The sequence below is a fragment of the Carcharodon carcharias genome, chromosome 2 (assembly GCF_017639515.1).
Source record: "Carcharodon carcharias isolate sCarCar2 chromosome 2, sCarCar2.pri, whole genome shotgun sequence".
NCBI classification, from domain to species: domain Eukaryota; kingdom Metazoa; phylum Chordata; class Chondrichthyes; order Lamniformes; family Lamnidae; genus Carcharodon; species Carcharodon carcharias.
Window position 1 is genome coordinate 153,626,096 of NC_054468.1, and position 19,435 is coordinate 153,645,530.

The window sequence follows — 19,435 nt, forward strand, 5'->3', positions numbered from 1 at the left end:
TCCAAATGAACTTTTGGTTCAAGATGACCCCTTGACGTTGACTGGGGGGAATTCGTGATGGTAATTCCATTGAATGTCAAAGGGAGGAAGTTCAACATTCCCTTGCTGGATACTGGCATTGCCTGGTACTTGGGTATTGCAAATGTTACTTGCCGCTGTTCACCCAAAGTCTTAATACCATCCAGGTCTTGATGTATAAAAGGAAGGTCTGTTTCATTATCCAATGAATTGCGACTGCAGTGAACAGCCCCACTTCTGGGGTAGGCCACTGATGAAGCAGTTGAAGATGATTGGGCTTAGGATACTGCTGTGAGGAACTCCAAGGGCATACCCAGGGCTGAGAAGATTGACAACCAAAAATTTCAATGAACTTCCTTTTTGACAAGCATGACTCCAGACACTCGACATGTTTCTCACCCCCTCCAATTCAATTGACTTAGGTTCTTTAGTGCCACAATTGGTCAAAAGTTGCCTTGATGTTAAAGCCAGCCACTGCTATTTCATCCCTCATTAATGCACAGTAATTACAGGATCATTACAATAACACCAACAGCTGAAACAAGACATTTGTAGTAGGCAATAGTGCTGATTGCTTCCACTTCCTGTGAAAATCTCAATACAAATGACTCATCTACAAAATCCATTAAAGAACCACACAAGTAATCCCAATTTTTCCACACTCATTTTCTGGAGACTGGACAAAGTGGCAGGTAGAGTGCTATGAATTTACCCTTACCATTTTCAGCTTTCTTTGTTTGATCTTCGTATTGCTTCAGCTTCAACATCAAGTCACGAGTTTCCTTCTCCATCTGCTCTTTCTCTCTCTCTATTATCTCCCTCTTCTGTTTTTCCTGCTCCAACTGTGCCCTGCACATAGAATGGTTATAAGGTTTAAGATTTGTTGTTCTCCAAATGACAACTCAGCCAAGCTACAAACAGCCACCTTAGCATGTCACCTGTAGATGACATTTTCTCTTGTACCGAGGAAGGGAGCACAAATTATGGCAAGGATTCAAAGTCACTACATTAGACAAAGATGCCAAACCAGCTCATCTCTGATTGCATCTTTGTCCAATTTTGAGTCTCAATTTTTAATCTCATCCTCCGCCCCACCCTCCCCTCCTCTCTCAGTCACACCAAACCCCCCCACACCTCCTCACCCCCTATATCTTTTAACAGTTTTTGTCGATTTTGGATCGAGATTAAATCATTGCTCCTGTTTGTACCAGTTGTGGAGTGTATGAAGCAAAGCAGCATGGGGCATCCAACATTACTGATAGGTGGTTAGATATTGCCCTGTTATTCATATTAAAACTGAGAGACTGTCAAAACATAGTTATGTTATCCATTTCCCTGTCATAAAATGCCCCTACCAATTATAGGGCAGAATTTTAACATGCTCAGAAAATAGTGATCATGAAGAATCAATAATGCAACTTCAAAGTTTTGACTATTTGGATTTCAAAAGAACTTTAAAGTGCCTTAATAGCACTACACTTGTATTCAAGGGGGAGATGGTAGTGTAGTGGTAATGTCTCTGAGCTGGTAATCGAGAGGTCCAGGCTAAGACTCTGGGTTCAAATCCCACCATGGCAGCTGGTGGAATTTAAATTCAATTAATAAAGCTGGAATATAAAGCTAGTCTCAGTAAAGGTGACCATGAAACTACTGTTAATTGTTGGGAAGACTTATCTGGTTCACTAATATCCTGAGGGAAGGAAATCTGCCATCCATATCTGGTCTGGTCTACGTGTGACTCCAGTCTCACAGCAATGTGACTGGCACTTAACTGCGCTCTGAACAGGCTTAGCAAGCCACTCAGTTCAAGGGCAATTAGGGATGGGCAAAAAATGCTGGTTTTGCCAATGACACCCACATCCCATGAAAAAAATTCCATGAATTCTTCAGTTGGTAAGAGTTAATGCATATTGTCAATAAACTAGGTTAGAGTGCACCATGGGAAGCTAATCTAGCAAAAGTGAACAATTAACTAATTACAGCATTTAAACATTAACCTGACTAAATGATCCAAAATAAAATCAAGGTTTTAAAGCCTGTAATGAGGTTACATGGTGGGAAATGTATGTAAAAAAAAAACAAAGAAGCAAAGTTGCTCCTGAAGGAAAAGGAGCTATGAAGGAAAGTGACAAAGAATGGACTTCAGGATATTCTACAGCAATTCACGAGCAATAGACACTTCAGAAAATATTCAGAAGTAAAGGATATTGTTGTGATACAGGCAATGCAGCAGTCAATTTTCATATTGCTGTTTGTGGAGACTGGCTGTAAGACAAATAATCAAATAACCTGCTTCTCTTGGTGCTGAGGGTTAAATGTTGGGCAGGATACTTTATTTTTCTTTTTTTCTTTAAAAAGTGCCATGGAGTATTTCACATCTAGCAAAACAGGTAGTTGGGGCCCGAGTTCAACGTCTCATTGAAATACACCACTCGAGTAAAAAAGTGCTACTTTTTGGTCAAAGGTGAAGTGAACGCATTACTTTCAAGAAGTCTGCAGAAAACATTAGATTAGACCCGATACCTCTCCAGCTGTCTCTTGTGCTTCTCCTCTCGAGCCTGGGCCTTCATCTGCTGTACTTCGATGGTATCAGGTTTTCGGCGCCTCATGTACAGCTCATGGTTGCCCATACACAATTGCAAGATTCTCTTGTTTATTCTCAGACGAGGAGCATAGAAAATAAAATCCTATAGAACAGAGACAGTAGAAGAGCTGTCCAATTTAATTCATACTCCAGTTTTACCCCATAATCCTGAAAATTAATCCTCATCAAGTATATATCCAATTCCTTTTCCAGGCTGTTATGGAATCGGATTCCACCATCATTTTGTTATTATTCAACAGTTCTGTTGAAGAGTCATGCGAACTCAAAGTGTTAACTGTGCTCCCTTCCACAGATGCTGCCAGACCTGCTGAGTTTTTCCAGGTATTTTTGTTTTCGATTTCCAGCATCCGCAGTTTTTTGCTTTTATCTATGTATTCTACAGATTGTGTAAGAGAAAACAGTGGACTGTATTTGACTTCATATTAAAACGGGTGCAGAGAAGGGCAAAATGTTTCAGGCATTGATAAGTGAGCTGCCAAGATTTAATAGAACTGAAAATATGCCATTGAGAAAGATAATGCTAAAGGAAATTACCTAGGTGAAAACCAGTATTATATTTTGTTCTGTATAAAACAGCCTTGTTTCCAAACTCCACTCAGAATTAGAATCACAAAATTTTAACGCACAGAAGGAGGCCATTCGGCTCATAGTGTCTGCATCGACTCTCCAAATGAGCATAATGACCTAGTGCCATTGCCTGTTTTTTCTCCATACCCCTGCACATTGTTTCTATGCAAATAATCATCTTCGAATGCCTTGAATGAATCTGCCTCCATCATACAGTGCATTCCAGACCCAAGCTACTCGGTGAGTGGAAAAAGTTCTTTCACATCTGCTTCTTTTGCAAATCACTTTAAATCTGTGCCCTCTCGTTTTACGATCGGAACAGCTTTTCCCTCATCTACTCTGTCCAGCCCCCTCATGATTTTGAGCATCTCTATAAAATCTCCTCTCAGCTGCCTTCTTTCCAGGGAGAACAATCCCAACCTCTCCACTCTATCTTCGTAACTCAAGTTTCTCATCCCTGGAACCATTCTTGTAAATCTCTTCTGCTCTCTCTCTAATGCATTGACATCTTTAGGACTGTTAATTTAATTTTGTTCTTTGGTTTCAGTTCTCATTAGGATTGCCGCGAGTTTGAATTTTGCTTCAAAAACAAGAAACTAAACAGAGAGGATGAGTATCACTGAGGTTCGAGGAATGAGTAGAATTCTGATCACAGTCGCTCTTAATGACGTCACGGGGTAAAGTGGTACAACTACGCATGCACTTGCTGCCAATGCGGTGCAGCTGACTTTAATACTAATCAGAACCAACCTAAATTAAAAATGAATAGGTAAATGATACTTTAAACAAAAGAGCTGAACTTCACTTCAAAGACATCTTACACCACAAGCATCCATATCACCTTCCATAGACACGGCACCACATAGCTACACAGTTCCACAATATGCTGTTCTTTATTCATGCAGGATAGGTCAGGAGCCCTATCTGACAACAGCTTTCACGTTCGAGTTTCAGGGGTACGATTATCATCAGCAATGCATACTTCTACAAAACACCCCCCACCCCCCGCCCACAGGTCATGATGTCCTGATGGCGCTCCTTTTCAATCAACCAACCAGCAACACCTCTCAATTCTCAGGCCTGCCAAGGAAGTACCTAGCTCTTTAGTGTTCGAGCTATTCACACAGCTTTCCAGGTTTTAGATTTTTTTTGCCAGCTCGTACAGTGTCTCCAAGAACCCCCATCTCCTTTTCTGCCAAGCAGAAAAGCAAACCTCTTCGGGTGATTTGCTTCTTATCCTCATAAGAATTCTCTTCCCATCTGTTTTATCTTTGTGGCTGAATCTGTGCCTTCACTCTCCAGCTCCTCTGCTTGTAGCTCTCCTTTGTGTCTGCCAGTCACATGGCTTCTGGTCTTAACTTCCTTCCTGTTGGTACTGGTCCAGGCCAAGGGTCACCAGATCACATGGACCAGTATTTCTTATTATTCCAGAAAGCTATACTTCATGCCTTTACAATTGGAAGTCAAAGAAAAAAGTCTTCTTCAAACATTCATAAAAACAATTAGATTTCACAGACATTTTAAAGAAACTACAAATTTTCCTTACTATACTACTTCTCTTCACTTTGTTGCCATACTTTGAAGTAGTGCTCCCAAACTCAACAACTCTTAAGAACTTTCCTCATGTCCCTGCTAATTCTTTTTCCAATTAATTTGAATCCATGACTTCTGGTTACTGACCCACTTGTCAGAGGAATCTGTTTCACCCTATTTGGCCTACCAAAAACCCCTCAATTTTGAATCTCAAATAGTAGTCCATTTAACCTTCTATGCTCGAAGGAGAACAATCCCAGGTTCACCAATCTCTCCAATCCTTTGTTCCTGGTATCATTCTAGTAAACATCCTTTGTACCCTGGTCTAAGCCTCGGTATCCTTTCCACAATTTTACACAATAGGGACTAAACCAGAGGTATGTAAATGTTAAGCATGGATTAATCATTTTTGTATTTAATGTCCTTTTTACAAAGTCAACCACATTGAAGTTCAGGAAGGTCATGTTCTTGTGAAACCATGCGAAGGGCAAAATCACGAGCAGCGAACATACTTTATAATGGAAGTGAATTAGATAGGGTCCAGCCATCACAAAATTACTTGCCTGCTGTACATCTGGGCTTTGCTCTTCCAGATATGTAAACCTCTCCAACTCTTCGCCTATCTTTTCTGAGCAGTGGCATCCCTCAAATTCCCACCCAATTGTAAAAAAAGCATGTCCTTGAATTCAGTCATCAAACAAAAAATCCATCACTACAACATGCAATTAGAGTCAACTTTACTCAGCATATAATTGTCCTACAGTGCCAGCAAGTTATTGGCTTTGGGCTTATTCACAATTCATAAAGAAGCTTGATGCACTTTTAACCCTTTCATCCAAACAAATCTATATTTGTTTCAACAAATTAAAACCTGCAAAGCATTATGTTGGCATCATCCCAGGTTGCACCAAGTGCGGTAGTGGATGAGGAAAAAAGACATTTTACCCACCACTTCTCTGTATCGTCCCATTCCCAGTGCATTAATAATGTATTCATGGGAAACACACCAGATCACTGGCGGACGGGCTCACATTTGCCTGCTCTGCCATTACCTCAGCACTTCCTCACTCCGGGCACCATATTTAAAGCGCACCAGAGCGCAACCTACTTCATGTCTACAGACCAGGACTGCTCCAGGCAATAGTTGGCCCAAAAGCAAAGAAGGTATTGGCCCCCAAATTTAGTGACTCCCGTCTAGGTGCCTGCTGGACACAATGGAAGGCTGCTGCGACGTCCTCAACCCCCAGCCTGATACAGGAGGTCCACCAGAATCACCAACCCTGCCCAGGAGGCAGTGGCAGCAGCAGTCAGTACCACCAGGGCACAGAGGATGTCGGCCATCCAGTGCAGGAAGAGGATGAATGCTCATCTGTTCCACCAGGGTAAGTCACCTCATCACTCTCAAACCCATCACACATTGACAGGGATCGTACATTTCGAGGGACAACACCACTAACAAACTCTCACACCCTCATCTTTCTCAGGCTCATATCCTCTGGAGCTCACGTCCTCATCCTGTCCATATCTTCGTTCACCAAAAATTCCATGCAGCGCCATGTGTCCTGCTCTCTCTCTCTCTCCCAGCAGGAAAAGCTGGCTCACAACAGCAGGGAGAGGTCCCAGACTCAAGGTGGTGTGGCACACATTGGGCCCGTTACTCATTATGAGGAGTGTGCCATCGCACTGATGAGTGAGGACACGGACCGTACCTGTGGTGAGTGAGGTCAGTGGCAAACACCCACGACGATCCTGCACTACATCATCCCTCTCAACGCAAACGTGAGTGGTCTCTCTCCTGCTTTAGACTCTGCTGACATGCACTAATTACTTCTACTTTGGTTCACAGGGAGCCCTGCCAAGCGTCCAACACCCTCAGCCAGCCAGTTCCTCAGCTCCATCCACATCCTCACCTCCTCCATTGAAGAGCTGGAAATAAGCAGCCTGGAAGACCCGGCACAGTGTTTACTGACGAGCTTCTGGATTCAGCTATAAAACTCATTATGGAGAGTCAGTAGCAAGTGGAGGAACATCAAGCACTGTTGCAAACTCTCAACAGAGTAGCATGCGAGTCAGAGAAGTGCATCCGCCTGCTCTCTGAAATGGTGCCTGCATGGAGGTCTCCGTGGGAAGAATGGTAGAGGCCATGGAGACTCTGGTCCAGCAGAGATGCATAGCATCGTGGTAGCCATGGGTGAGTTCTTGCAGTGGCAATGCAAGGGTTAAGTGGGCACCTCGACATCCCTCAGATGCCCCTTCCCCTCAAGCATTCATGCCAGGATCCGAAGGGAGGAGCAGCGGCAGCTGGACACCCTGGGTCACTCATTCAGGAATCTCAGAGGCTGTCTGCTCCCTCCATGTCCCCTTCGTCTGTGACCCCCCTCAACCTCATCTTCTGTCACCGCAGAGGGAGTAGCTGGCCGACAGGAGGGCAGCAAAGCAAACCGGGGTCCTCAGGGCCTTGGATCTCCAGAGAGACACACTGAAGTCATCAGAGGCAACAGGGCCAACTATTGCACAGGCTGTCTCCACCCCTCCTGCAGATGTCAGGGCAGCACCTAAAAGAAGTGATAGGCCTAGAAAAGTTAAGAAATTCTGATTGCAAGTGGGTGCTTGGGTGAACATATTTTGTCACTTTATAATCTGAAAATGTATTTACTTTCACTGAATAACATGCAATGTTGTATTTCAGCTTCATTGACAGGCTTCACGAATCCTCCAATGCATACCCTGCACCCCTCCTGCCCCACCCTCCAACCCCCCCAAATTAGCAGTTCAGTTGCACCACGAGTGACTCTGGAGGGGGAAGTGTGTGGGGGGCAGGGCCTTTCAGAGCCTCATGCAAGCACTCTCTCATGCACACAGAGCTTTCATTCATTACACTCATCTCACTGTCCCAAGCATTTTCAATACTACCGGCTGGGGTTCTCTTTCAGCTGTCCATCTGAGCTGACCTGCATCTCCGCCCACCCATTATCACACTCCCATGCCGCACCTGTGCCCGTCCAGCATGAGGCTCTGCTCACTTTCTATAGCCATGGTAGTCATTAAGATTTTGGTCAGCTTCCCCATCCTTTTCCCTGCCCCAGCTACCAATATCCTTTCCCCAAACACTGTTGACCACCTCTGGCATCACCTTCCACCTACCAATCCCAAACCCATTTCTTTCCAGGATGCCCAGGTGAAAGTGCACCTTCCTGAGAATCCCACCCCCATCCACATTGACCTCCCCAACCTCCTCCCTCCCACCCAAGGTCCATGTCTGCCTCAGAGACCCAATCAACAACCCCTGCCGTCCCTTGCACCACTACTGTCACACCCTCATCCTCCCGGCTCCCTCTGGCCACCACACCCCCCCCCCACCCACTAGGCAACATTCCCTCCAACCATGCCCATCCTCAGTTTGCTCCCCAGGAGGCACTGACTCCACAGTCTCCTGCCTTGCACGTTCATCTGGCGCCACTCCCCCCCATTCCCCTCTAGGCTCCCGCAAATCAAACTCCTCCCACTCCGGACACCTTCCATTATACCTTCCTCTCCACTTGCAGCATTTTCCTCGTTTCACCCTCCTCCAACCTCACCCCCACCAATAACTCTGCACACCCTCCCAACCTCACCTACCCACCAACTTGGTTCCCCCTATCAACCTTATCTCCCCCCACCCCAATACCTTTGTTCCCTTCTCCCAACCTCACCCCAACACCTTGGTTCCTCCCCTCGCAACCTCACCCCCCTGCCCAATACCTTGGTTCTCCACAACCAGCCCCCCACCCCAACCCCCCACCAACCTCTTGACTCTCCCCTTCCCAACCCCCTGCCCCTAACACCTTGGTTTCCTCCCACCAACCTCAACCCATCCCCCCTGCCAACCTCAACTTCTCCCGACACCTTGGTTCCGCCCTCCCAAACTCACCACCCCACCCTGACATCTTGGTTCCCCCCTCACCTGCGCCCGGCTCCTTGGTTTCTCCTCACACCACCCCCCCTCCCAACCTCAGCCTCCCCCGATACCTTTGCTCCCCCTCCCAACCTTCCCCGACACCTTTGCTTCCCCCATCCCAACCTCACCGTCCCCAATGCCTTCTCCCCCCTTCCCAACCTCATTGAACACCATCGAACAATCCTGCTGTGCTTTCATGCCAGCACGAAGCCGATTTTTGGCCTTCTGGTCTTATTGACACCCAACCCCTGCTTGCCATGGCGCCTGACGCCAACAGAGCTGGAAAATTCCAGCCTTAATTCATGAAGTAGCTCACCCCCTTCACCCACACCCCCCCAAAATCTATACAGTATTGTCTTGTAAAATCTGACCATTGACTATGCATTAAGTTAACTCTTACTCCAAATTTAAGAGCGCGCTGTGGGGAGCAGGCTTGAAGCAAAGTGTGCTCGAGAGAAACCCTGAAGATCTGCCTTTTGGAGAGAATTCCATGGTGAGTTCTTTGAATGTGGAGATTGGAAACCCTTGTGAGAAAGGACAGAGTTTCAGTGAGACTGGTTGGCTCAGTGTAACAAGTGTCTAGGTGGGTTGTTGAGAAGTCCATAGATCTGCTTTGGGCACATCTGTCATTGAATTTGAAGTGTGGTGTGTCTGACCACAGTTCACCAGTTGGTTAACATGTACTGCATACTTAGAGTACAACAGAGTATAAGATAGATATGGTAAATTGCTTTATCTTTCTGAATTTGTATGTGTCTGTAAAGATATAGCTGGAGTCAAGGAATAGTGAATACCTGAATCACTTTGTGTTTGTATTGAGATCTTTCCAACCTTTTTGTCTGGTGTAATATAGTTCATTTTTCTCGATTAATAAATGTTTATTCTATGTTAAAAGTACATCAGCAGACTTCTGTGAATTAGTTCAGTAACTTAGCTCTACAGTTTCAAAAACAAAAAGTTAGGATCTATCAAGCCAGGTTTCACTCTGGGATCTGACTTGTCAGTATTATCATCAGCTGGGATTGTAATACTAATAAAAATCTATCAATCTCAGTTTTAAAATTAACAATTGATCTATCAATTATTGCTGTTTGCAAAAGAGTTCCAAACTTCTGCCAACTTTTTGTGTTTCCCAATTTCACTCCTAAAACATCTGGCTCTAACTTTTAAACCACGCCTCCTGGTCTTAGGCTCCCCCAATAGTGGAAATAGTTCCTCCCAATCTAGCCCATATGCTCCCCTCAATAATTTGAAAACTTCAATCAAATCACCACTGCCTTCTAAATTCTAGGGAAAATAACCGTAATTTGTTTAAAAGCAAAATACTGTAGATGCTGGAAATCTGAAACAAAAACAGAAAATGCTGGAAAAACTCGGCAGATCTAACAGCATCTGTGAAGAGAGAAAAAAAAGAGTTGTTTCAAGTCCTTATGACTCTTTCAGAGCTGCTTTGAAGAGTCATAAGGACTCGAAGAGTTAACTCTTTTTCTCTCCACAGATTACTCTCCCCTAGTGGCATAACTCAGAGTAAAGCTCTCCCTCCAAGGCTGATATACAAAAAATTTTGGGTTCTCTGTTACCCACTAATTTTTCTCTTTGCCCTTCTTGCACCCTTTTTCAATTTCCTCCTGCACTCCATTCTGCCTGGATTTTGATTGCATCCTGTATCTGACGTATGCCATTTTTTCTGATATATTTCTGAAACTTGCCTACTGTTTTGCTCCTCTATTTTAGTTTTCACTATCTGCTACTATTACTAACTTAACACAAGCGGACAGAAGATGCTTTGCAGTTTGCCAAGAATCAGTATCCTATGTATACACACCCTTTAAATAGCGCTATAAAGGTTAAATATTGCAGAGCATTCACATTTTGCAATACTGAAACACTCAAGACAGATCAAAATTTTGGATATGACATTCAAAACCTCTGGCTTCATTTTAGATAGCGGAAAAAAAATAAACTTCTATGCAGTTCGGAAGACATTGGAACCACTACTAAGAAATAAAAGCAAGAGAGAAGGCCATTCTGCTTATTGTGTTTCTGCCAGAGCAATCCAGGTCTAATCTCAAAGGGGGAAAAAAAGACAAAAGTCAAAGAAACAGACTGCAGAGAAAGCAATTTACATTTTGAAGAACAAATTCAGTTCAATGAGCTCAAAGGAGCTTCATCCCTTTGCATTATGTTACGTTGATTTACAATATTACATGTATACCATAATAATGGCTCATGCAAAAACAAATGGTCTAATGTGAGCTGTGTGTATAGTTTGGAAGCAATATTTGTTAACTAAGGTGAATCCACTGTACTGATCCACAAGAATCTTTCATAGCCATGTCGATATAACAGACCTTATTTTCAAAAGCAGAAAGACATGTTAAGTGTTAACCTTCTCCAGTTTCAATTGTTGTTGCATCCCAAAAAAAGTGAGCAAAGAACCTCCTGGCATTGAAAGGTACTGGACATTACTCTTAGTTGGGAGGAGTTGTCATGGGCCAGGCAAAGGGGAATGTGGAGGTGGGTTTTTAAGTGAGGGAGACAGGATGGCATGGGCAAAAGACAAAGGTGGGGTTGGGGCAGGGGAAGGGTGCGAGCGTGGGCGCCAGAGCTTGCAAGATAAGAGGGGAACAGCAGTAGACCTGGACTGGAAGAAGATATACAATGGTGTGCTCCAAGGGTCAGTATTAGGGTCACTGCTTTACATCATTAATATAGATCAAGATGGCTTGGGTGGGTAGGACACTTTCAAAATCTGTAGATGACAAAACTTGTATTGTGAACTGTGAAGAGGATAGTAAGAAACTTCAAGAGGACATAGGCTGCTGGAATGGGCGAACATGTGGCCATTGTAATTTAGTGCAGCAAAATGCGAAATAAAACATTTTGGGAGGAAGAATGGGGAAAGATGATATAAACTAAAGGTAACAATTCTAAAAGGGGTGCAAGAGCAGAGAAACCTGGGGGTGTACGTGCACAAATTGTTCAAAGTGACAGGTTAGGCTGAGAAAATGGTTAGTAAAGCATATGATCCTGGACTATATAAATAAAGACGTCCAATACAAAGGAAACTCCTCGTTTTGCAGTGCCAATGAAATAGTGACATTCAGCTGAAAACTGTCAATTCTGTCTTTTGAAGTGTACATGGAATCCAAGCAATGATGCATAAAAGAATAACTCTAAACATTTAGAAAGAAACAACTACTTTTAAGATAAATCTGAAAAATAAACCAAGTGGAAAACTCACCGGTGCCTTCTTGTCTATGGGTTTGATGACAAACTTCTTGTCATTAAAGGAGATGTTGCGAATTTCACTCCACGGGAAACCAATTTTGGGTGTTAGTCTAAGATTTAAAAGATGACTTTATACTTTCCATTCGGAGCTTCAGCTAAACTGAGCATTTCATTCCACATATACTAAACGAAGAGCTGCACATTCATTATGTAGACCCATAGTTTATTGGACATGCATCTTTGGTACATAATATTAAGAGAAATGGTAGTAATTTAGACAAATTATGAATTTCTATAATTAATGGTATTAAAATATGTTATTTATCTTGTGAATATTACACTTTAAATGTCAAAAGTTAAATTGAGATTCATGATTACCAAGTTATGTCACAGAGCCAAAACTAGAAAAGGTATCATAAGGACATAAGAACAACTAGCTGTCCAAGTCTTGCACAAATAATAAAAAATATACATTAAGAATGACTGATTTTTAATATGAAATTGAACCCATTTTGAAAACAAAAGAAAACAGCCCTCCTTGGAACTCCTTGTTGTCTCCTTAGAACAAAGAAGGTTCAGAGATGACATAATAGGTTTTCAAGATGATGTTAGGTTTTGATCGAGTAAAACTATTCCCTCTGTTGAGTGGGTCAACAACAAAAGAGGCCACAGATTTCAAAGCACTGGCTAAAGACCGAAGGGGAAATGAGAATTTTTTTCCATTTAGCTGACAGGATCAGGAACGCTTCAGCTGAAAAAAATGGTGGAAGTTGATTCCATAAATAAAAGGGGATTTTGACAGGTGCATGAGTGAGGAACTTACAGGGCTATGGACAAAACCAATGTGCTGAATGGGTCCCTTCTGCAAAGTAATCTTCTAAATTTCAATGAATTTATTGAAAAAAGTGAGAGAGTGGAGGATTAAGCATAACCCTGCTTTCAAAGAACAAGTACAGGCCTACTTTTTGCTGCAAGGTCTTACGATTTTATCACTTATTTTAATCACTGTACCACTGGGGGCCTTGCTTTCAACTGTTCAAACCTCAAGGTTCTATAATTCTCTCATTAGATCTTTTGCTCCTTCAAGGTGGTCAAAGGGAAGGGTTTTCACGAGTAAGTTTTTGGTCACAGAAGCAGGCTTTTTGGCTCAGCAAGTCCATACCAGCTCTCTGTAGAGCAATCTAGTCAATCCCAATTCCCCACTCTTATCCCCAAAGCCCTACAAGTTTATTTGTCTCAAATGCCTAAACAATTTCTGCTTCCACTTGCTGCCTAAAAATTTTATTCCCCTGCAACTTCTGTCAAAAATCTTAAATCTGTGTCTCTTAGTCCTTGTACCATCAGCTAAGGACAGCTATTATTAGTCTACCTTTTCCAAACCTATCAATCTTGTAGACCTCCATCAAATTTCCTCTCAATCCCCTTTGCTCCAAGGAAAATAAGATTAGGTTGGAGAAGCTGGGATTGTAGTTAAAATCCTTCATCCCTGGAACCATTCTGGTAAATTTCCTCTGCACCTTCAAGGACTTTTCCTGAAACGTGGTGACTAGAACTGGATGCAAGATTCTAGTTAGGGCCTAACCAGGGCTTTATAAAGGATGAGCATACCTTTTTGCTTTTGTACTCAAAAGCCTCTACTAATGAACCCCAACATCCCATAATGTTTTACTACACAACATATCTTGCCACATTCAAGAGATACGCTCTTAAATCCCCAGGTCCCTCTTTCCCTTCACACTACTCATAACTGTGCCATTAAGTCTATATTGCCTCTCCCAATCCCTTCTGCCAAAATACATCACTTCACTTCTCTTTTTTTAAATTCCATCTGCTACTTGCTATCCTATAATCCTATCGCAGCCAACTGGTATCACTCACATTTTTTGTCACACCTCCAAGTTTGGGATCATTGACAAATTTTGAAATTTCTCTGTAGTGCAATATTCAACCATTTATTACAATTTGCTGTTTTATGTCCTTCTATCCAATTTTTTATGCATGCTGACACTGACCATCCTATTCCACAAGCCTCAATTTTGTTAACTAGCCTTTTATGTGGTACTTTTGTGAAACCCTTTCTTAAAATCCATATAGACAATATTCAGTAAATTTCCTCATCAATATTCGGTTATTTAATCAAACAATTCACTTTGACAAACAAAATGTGCCTTCTACAAATCCATGCTTGCTCTCAAACCTCTCCAAGCGCCTGTTAATATCTTCCCTGAACATAATTTCCAAAACCTTATCCATCACTAATGTTAAACTGATCTGCTTCTAGTTACAAGGAATTGACTTGCATCCTTTCTTGAACACAGATGTTACACTTCCCACTTCCCAAACCTCTGGCACCTTCCCTGTATCTAGAAATGAGGGTTATTGCAAGTCCCATCACTATCTCCAGCCCCACTTCCCTTAGCAGTTTGAGATGCAAGCCATCCAGGCAACTTAATCTACTAAGCATGGTCAGCCTTTCCAGTACATCCTGTTCATCAATTTTCATCCCATCCATTACGTCTACCATTTCAATGATACTTTTTCAGCATCCTCTGCTTAATAAATACTCATACAAAATACTCATTCTAGCTTTGCCCTGCAGCTTGAAGCATATCTCACTCTTTTTGTCCTTCATTACCTAATCCTGCTTCTTACTACTCACGCACCATTTGCATACCAGTAGATTTGAGTTACCCTTTATGTTAACTGCCATTTTGTTCTCATATTCTCTCTGCCATTCATATTTTTCTCTTTGCTTCCCCTTTCAACTTTTGTATTTGGCCTGGATCTCACTTGAAGAATTCACCTGATAAACTTTTTTTGTTTTATCATATTCTCTATATCCCTCATCATCAAGGAGCCCTGGTTTGGGTTCCCCTTCCTTTCACTTTGTTGGAATGTACCTAGCCTGTACCTGAAACAAAACCTCCTTAAAAGATGACCCATTGTTGTTAAAGCTTTTCCTGTCAGTCTTTGGCTCTATTTTAACCTGGCTAGATCCCATCTCATCCCATTGAAGTAAGCCCTCTTCCAATTTAGAAGTTATGCTTTAGATTGCACCATATTCTTCTCCATTACTAATCTAAACTTTATATTATGACGATCACTCTTACCCAAGTGTCACTCCACAGACACTTGGTCCACTTCATTTCCCAGTACCAGATCCAGGAATGCTTCTTTCCTAGTTAGACTGAACATACTGATCAAGGAAGTTCTCCTGAGCCCTCCTTACCCTTTACTGTAACATTATCCCAATCAATATTTAGGTAAGTCCCTGATATCACCACTCTGTAGTTCTTGCACAGCTGATTTGCCTGCAGATTTGTTCCTGTATTGCACTCTCACTATTTATAGAGGCCAATCATGTGATTATAACCCTTTTGCTGCTCAAGTCTAACCAGATGGATTCTATCCTTGCCACCCTGCCAGCGCATTCATTTTCTCTTTCCAACGCCACAATGACTTCCCTAACTCAGCACTGCCTCCCCACTTCTCTTTTTTCCTTCACTATATCTTCTGAACACTAATTATGAATATTAATCTTCCATTCCTTACCATTTTTAAGCCACATTTCTGTCACTGCCACTGTCATACTCCCACATGGCTATTTGAGCTTGTAGCTCACCAATCTTACTGACCATATTTTGTATGTTTACATAAAGACATTTTAAATCTGTGTTTGTATTCCTTGTAGTCCTCCTTAGTCTACTTCTATTTAATATACCACTCCCTTCCCTAGTCCTATCAATCACTCCTGCTCCTTCATGCAATTTATTCCTCTTCTATTTCTATATGCTAGTGCCCACACCCTTATATTGATAGATTTCTAGATATTAAAAGTAACAAGGAATTTAGGGATAGTGCGGGACAAATTGAGGTAGATCAGCCATGATCTAGTTGAATGGCAGAGCAGGCTCAAGGGGACGAATGGCCTATTCATGTTCATATTTCCTATGTTCCCTTGCCAATTTAGTTTAAACCCTCCCCAGCCACACTAATGAGTCTCCCCATGTTGTACCAGCCCTGTTGAGATGCAATCTGTCCCTTTTAACTAGGTTCCTGGATTTGGTGCTGGTCCCAATGCCCCAAGAACCTGAAGCCTTCCTTCCTACATTAAGCCTCAAGTCACGCACAGTTCCTCCCTATCTTCCTACTTCTACTCTAGCTAGCATGTGACAGTGAAATCCAGAGGTTATTACCTTTGGAGGTCCTACTTTTTAAACTTCCGCTCCATCTCCTGAAAGTTTGACCAGAGAACTTCAATACCTTCATCCCTGTGATTCGTACCAGAGCATCTGGCTTCGCCCTGCAGGCTATTCCGCACACTCATGATGTCCTTTACCCTGGCACCAAGGGACAAACACAACATGCAGGACTCACGATGACAGTTACAGAAATGCCTGTCTGTCCCTTGACTGCAAAATTCTGTAGCCACTGCATTCCCATGCTTTGCCGTTTCTCCCTTGCCCATTGGTGACATGGTCCAGACTGCATTCCTTCAAGATGTTGTTGAGGGCTTTAAACTAAATGGTGGGTGGTGGGAGGGGCGGGGTGGATCACGTGAGAGGAAATGTGGTAAACTAAAGAGAAAGGACAAAATAAGAGAGCAGGGCAGTGATATGGGTAATGACAACCAGAGCGTGGCAGGAAGAAAATGTATAAACTTAAGCGTACACCAGCAGATAAGGCCAGAGTTTGCAAGAATGGTAAAAAGATAGAATTAAAGGCTCTAGGTGAATGCATGCAGCAATCATAAAACAGATTAAATGATAGCATAAATAAAAATACATATGACCGACCTCATAACCATTTCAGAGGTGTGGTTACAAGATGACCTTAATATTCAACATTGACATTTCGGATTGGCAGGAAAAGGTATGGGGTAACTCTTAAATAAAGCCAACATTAATACAGTAGCGAGGGATGACTAGCTCAGAAGATCAAGATGTAGAATTAGTTCGGGTAGAGATAAGAAATAGCAAAAGGTAAGAAGTCAATTATAGGAGTAGCTTTCAGTAGATTATATGACAGAATATACACGGAGACATAATGGGCACTTGTAAGCAAGGTACTGCAATAATCATGGGTGATTTTAATTTTCATATAGATTGGGTGAATCAGCTTGGCCAAGGTAGTCTGGAAGATGAGTTCATGGAATGCATTCAAGGCATCTTCTTAGAGCAGTATATTCTGGGGCCAACCAGGGAACAAGCTATTTTCAATCTGGTAACGTGTCTGGATTAATGACCTCATAGTAAAGGAGCCTCTAGGCAACAGTGATATTGTTCAATGAGATGGGGGTAATTAATGATTGCATAGTGAAGGTGCCCCTAGGTGGCAGTGACCATAATATGACTGAATTTTACATTCAGTTTGAGAGAGAGAGAGAGAGGAGTGTGCCTGAGACTACGTTTTTAAACTTAAATAAGGGCAATTATGGGGGCATGAAAGCTGAGCTGGCTAATGTTAATTGGCAAATTAGGTTAAGCGGTAGGTCAGTAATTATTAGCCACTGCATCTCTAAGGGGGTATTTCAGAATGTACAGAATAGATATACAAGTAACAAAAAGTCCCAGGGACAGACACACCATCCATGGTTAACTAGAAAGGTTAGAGATGGTATGAAGCTTAAAGAAAAAGCATATAATTGTGCAAAGACTGGTGGCAGGTCAGAAGACTGGACAGAATATGAAGGAACAGCAAAGAATGACTAAAAGACTAATAAGGAGGGAAAAATTAATGTACGAGAGAAAGCTAGCCAGAAACATAAAAACAGATAGTAAGAGTTTTTATAAATATTTGAAAAAGAAAAAAGAGTTAACAAAGTGAGCATTGGTCCTATAGAAAAAGTGAGTCTGGAGAATTGATAATGGAAAACAAGGAGATGGCATATGAAATGAACAGGTATTTGGCATCCGTTTTTACCAAAGACAATACAAATAACACCCCAGAAGCAGCCATAAACCAGGAAATGGAAGTGGGGAAGGAAATCAGGATAATTATAGTCACCAGAGAAGCAGTACTGAGTAAATTGTTGGAACTGCGGGCTGACAAGAGTCCAGATCCTGATGAACTTCACCCCACGGTTTCAAAAGAACTGGCTAGTGAGATAGTTGATGCACTGATTTTAATTTTCCAAAATTCCCTAGATTCGGGAAGATCCCATTAGATAGGAAGATAGCAAATGTAACTCCATTATTCAAAAAGGGAGGGAGACAAAGTGGGAAACTACAGGCCAATTAGCTTAACATCTGTCATAGGGAAAATGTTAGAAGCTATTATTAAAGAAGTTATAGCAGGGCACTTGGATAAGCTCAAGGTCATCAGGCAGAGTCAACATGGTTTTGTGAAGGGGAAACAGTGTTTAACCAATTTATTGGAGTTCTTTGTGGAAGTAACATGTGCTGTGGATAAAGAACCAGTGGATGTACTGTACTTAGATTTCCGGAAGGCATTTGATAAAATGCCACATCAAAGGCTATTGCAGAAAATAAAAGCTCATGGTATACAGGATAACATATTAGCATGGACAGAAGATTGGTTAGCTAACAGGAAGCAGAGAGTAGGTATAAAAGGGTCTTTTTCAGGTTGGCAAGATGTAATGAGTGATGTGCCACAGGCATCAGTGCTGGGACCTCAACAGTTTACAATTAATATAAATGACTTGGATGAAGGGATGGATGGGATGGTTGTCAAATTTGCTGATTACACAAAGATAAGTAGGAAAGTTAAGTTGTGAAGAGGACAAAGAGGCTATAAAAAGATATAGATAGGTTATGTGAGTGGGCAAAGATCCAGCAAATGGAGTATAATTTGGAAAAATGTGAAATTGTCCATTTTGACAGGAAGAGTAAAAGAGAAGCGTATTAACTAAATGGTGAAAGACTGCAGAGCTCTGAGATGCAGTGGGATCTGGGTATCCTTGTGCATAAATCACAAAAGGCTAGCATGCATGTACAGCAAGTAATTAGGAAAGCTAATAGAATGTTATAATTTATTGAGAGGGGAATTGAATACAAAAGTAGGGAGGTTATTCTTCAGTGGTACAGGGCACTCATGAGACCACACTTTGAGTACTGCGTACAATATTGTTCACTATATATAAGGAAGGATGTAAATGCATTGGAAGCAGTTCAGAGAAGACTTACCAGACTAATACCTGGAATGGGTGAGTTGTCTCATGAGGAAAGGTTGGACAGACTGGGCTTGTATCTGCTGGAGTTTAGGAGAATAAAAGGCAACTTAATTGAAACATAAAAGATCCTGAGGGGTCTTGACAGGGTGAATGTGGAGAGGATATTTCCTCTTCTGGAAGTATCGAAACTTAGGAGGTCACTGTTTAAAAATAAGGGGTTGAGATGGAGGTGAAATTTGTTCGCTTAGAGGTTCATGAGTCTTTGGAACTCTTCCTGAAAAGGTGGTGGAAGGAGAGTCTTTGAATATTTTTAAAGGCAGGAGTGGATACATTCTTGGTAAGCAAGAATAGGTTATCAGGAGTTGGTGGGATGCAGATTTCAGGTTACTAGAGGTAGGTAGCATGCAGATTT

At 42.1% G+C, this 19,435-nt stretch overlaps 1 protein-coding gene across 1 annotated transcript in view; it reads right to left on the bottom strand.

Annotated features, from left to right (window-relative positions):
* ezrb (ezrin b) overlaps positions 1-19,435 on the bottom strand; it is a 103,637-nt gene that overhangs the window by 19,357 nt on the left and 64,845 nt on the right. Inside the window, exons 8-10 of the mRNA XM_041179318.1 lie at positions 11,905-12,001; positions 2,542-2,705; positions 737-867 (exon numbers count right to left, since the gene is read on the bottom strand). Of these exons, the coding sequence (XP_041035252.1) occupies positions 737-867; positions 2,542-2,705; positions 11,905-12,001 (392 nt within the window). The remainder of the gene's footprint in view (positions 1-736; positions 868-2,541; positions 2,706-11,904; positions 12,002-19,435) is intronic.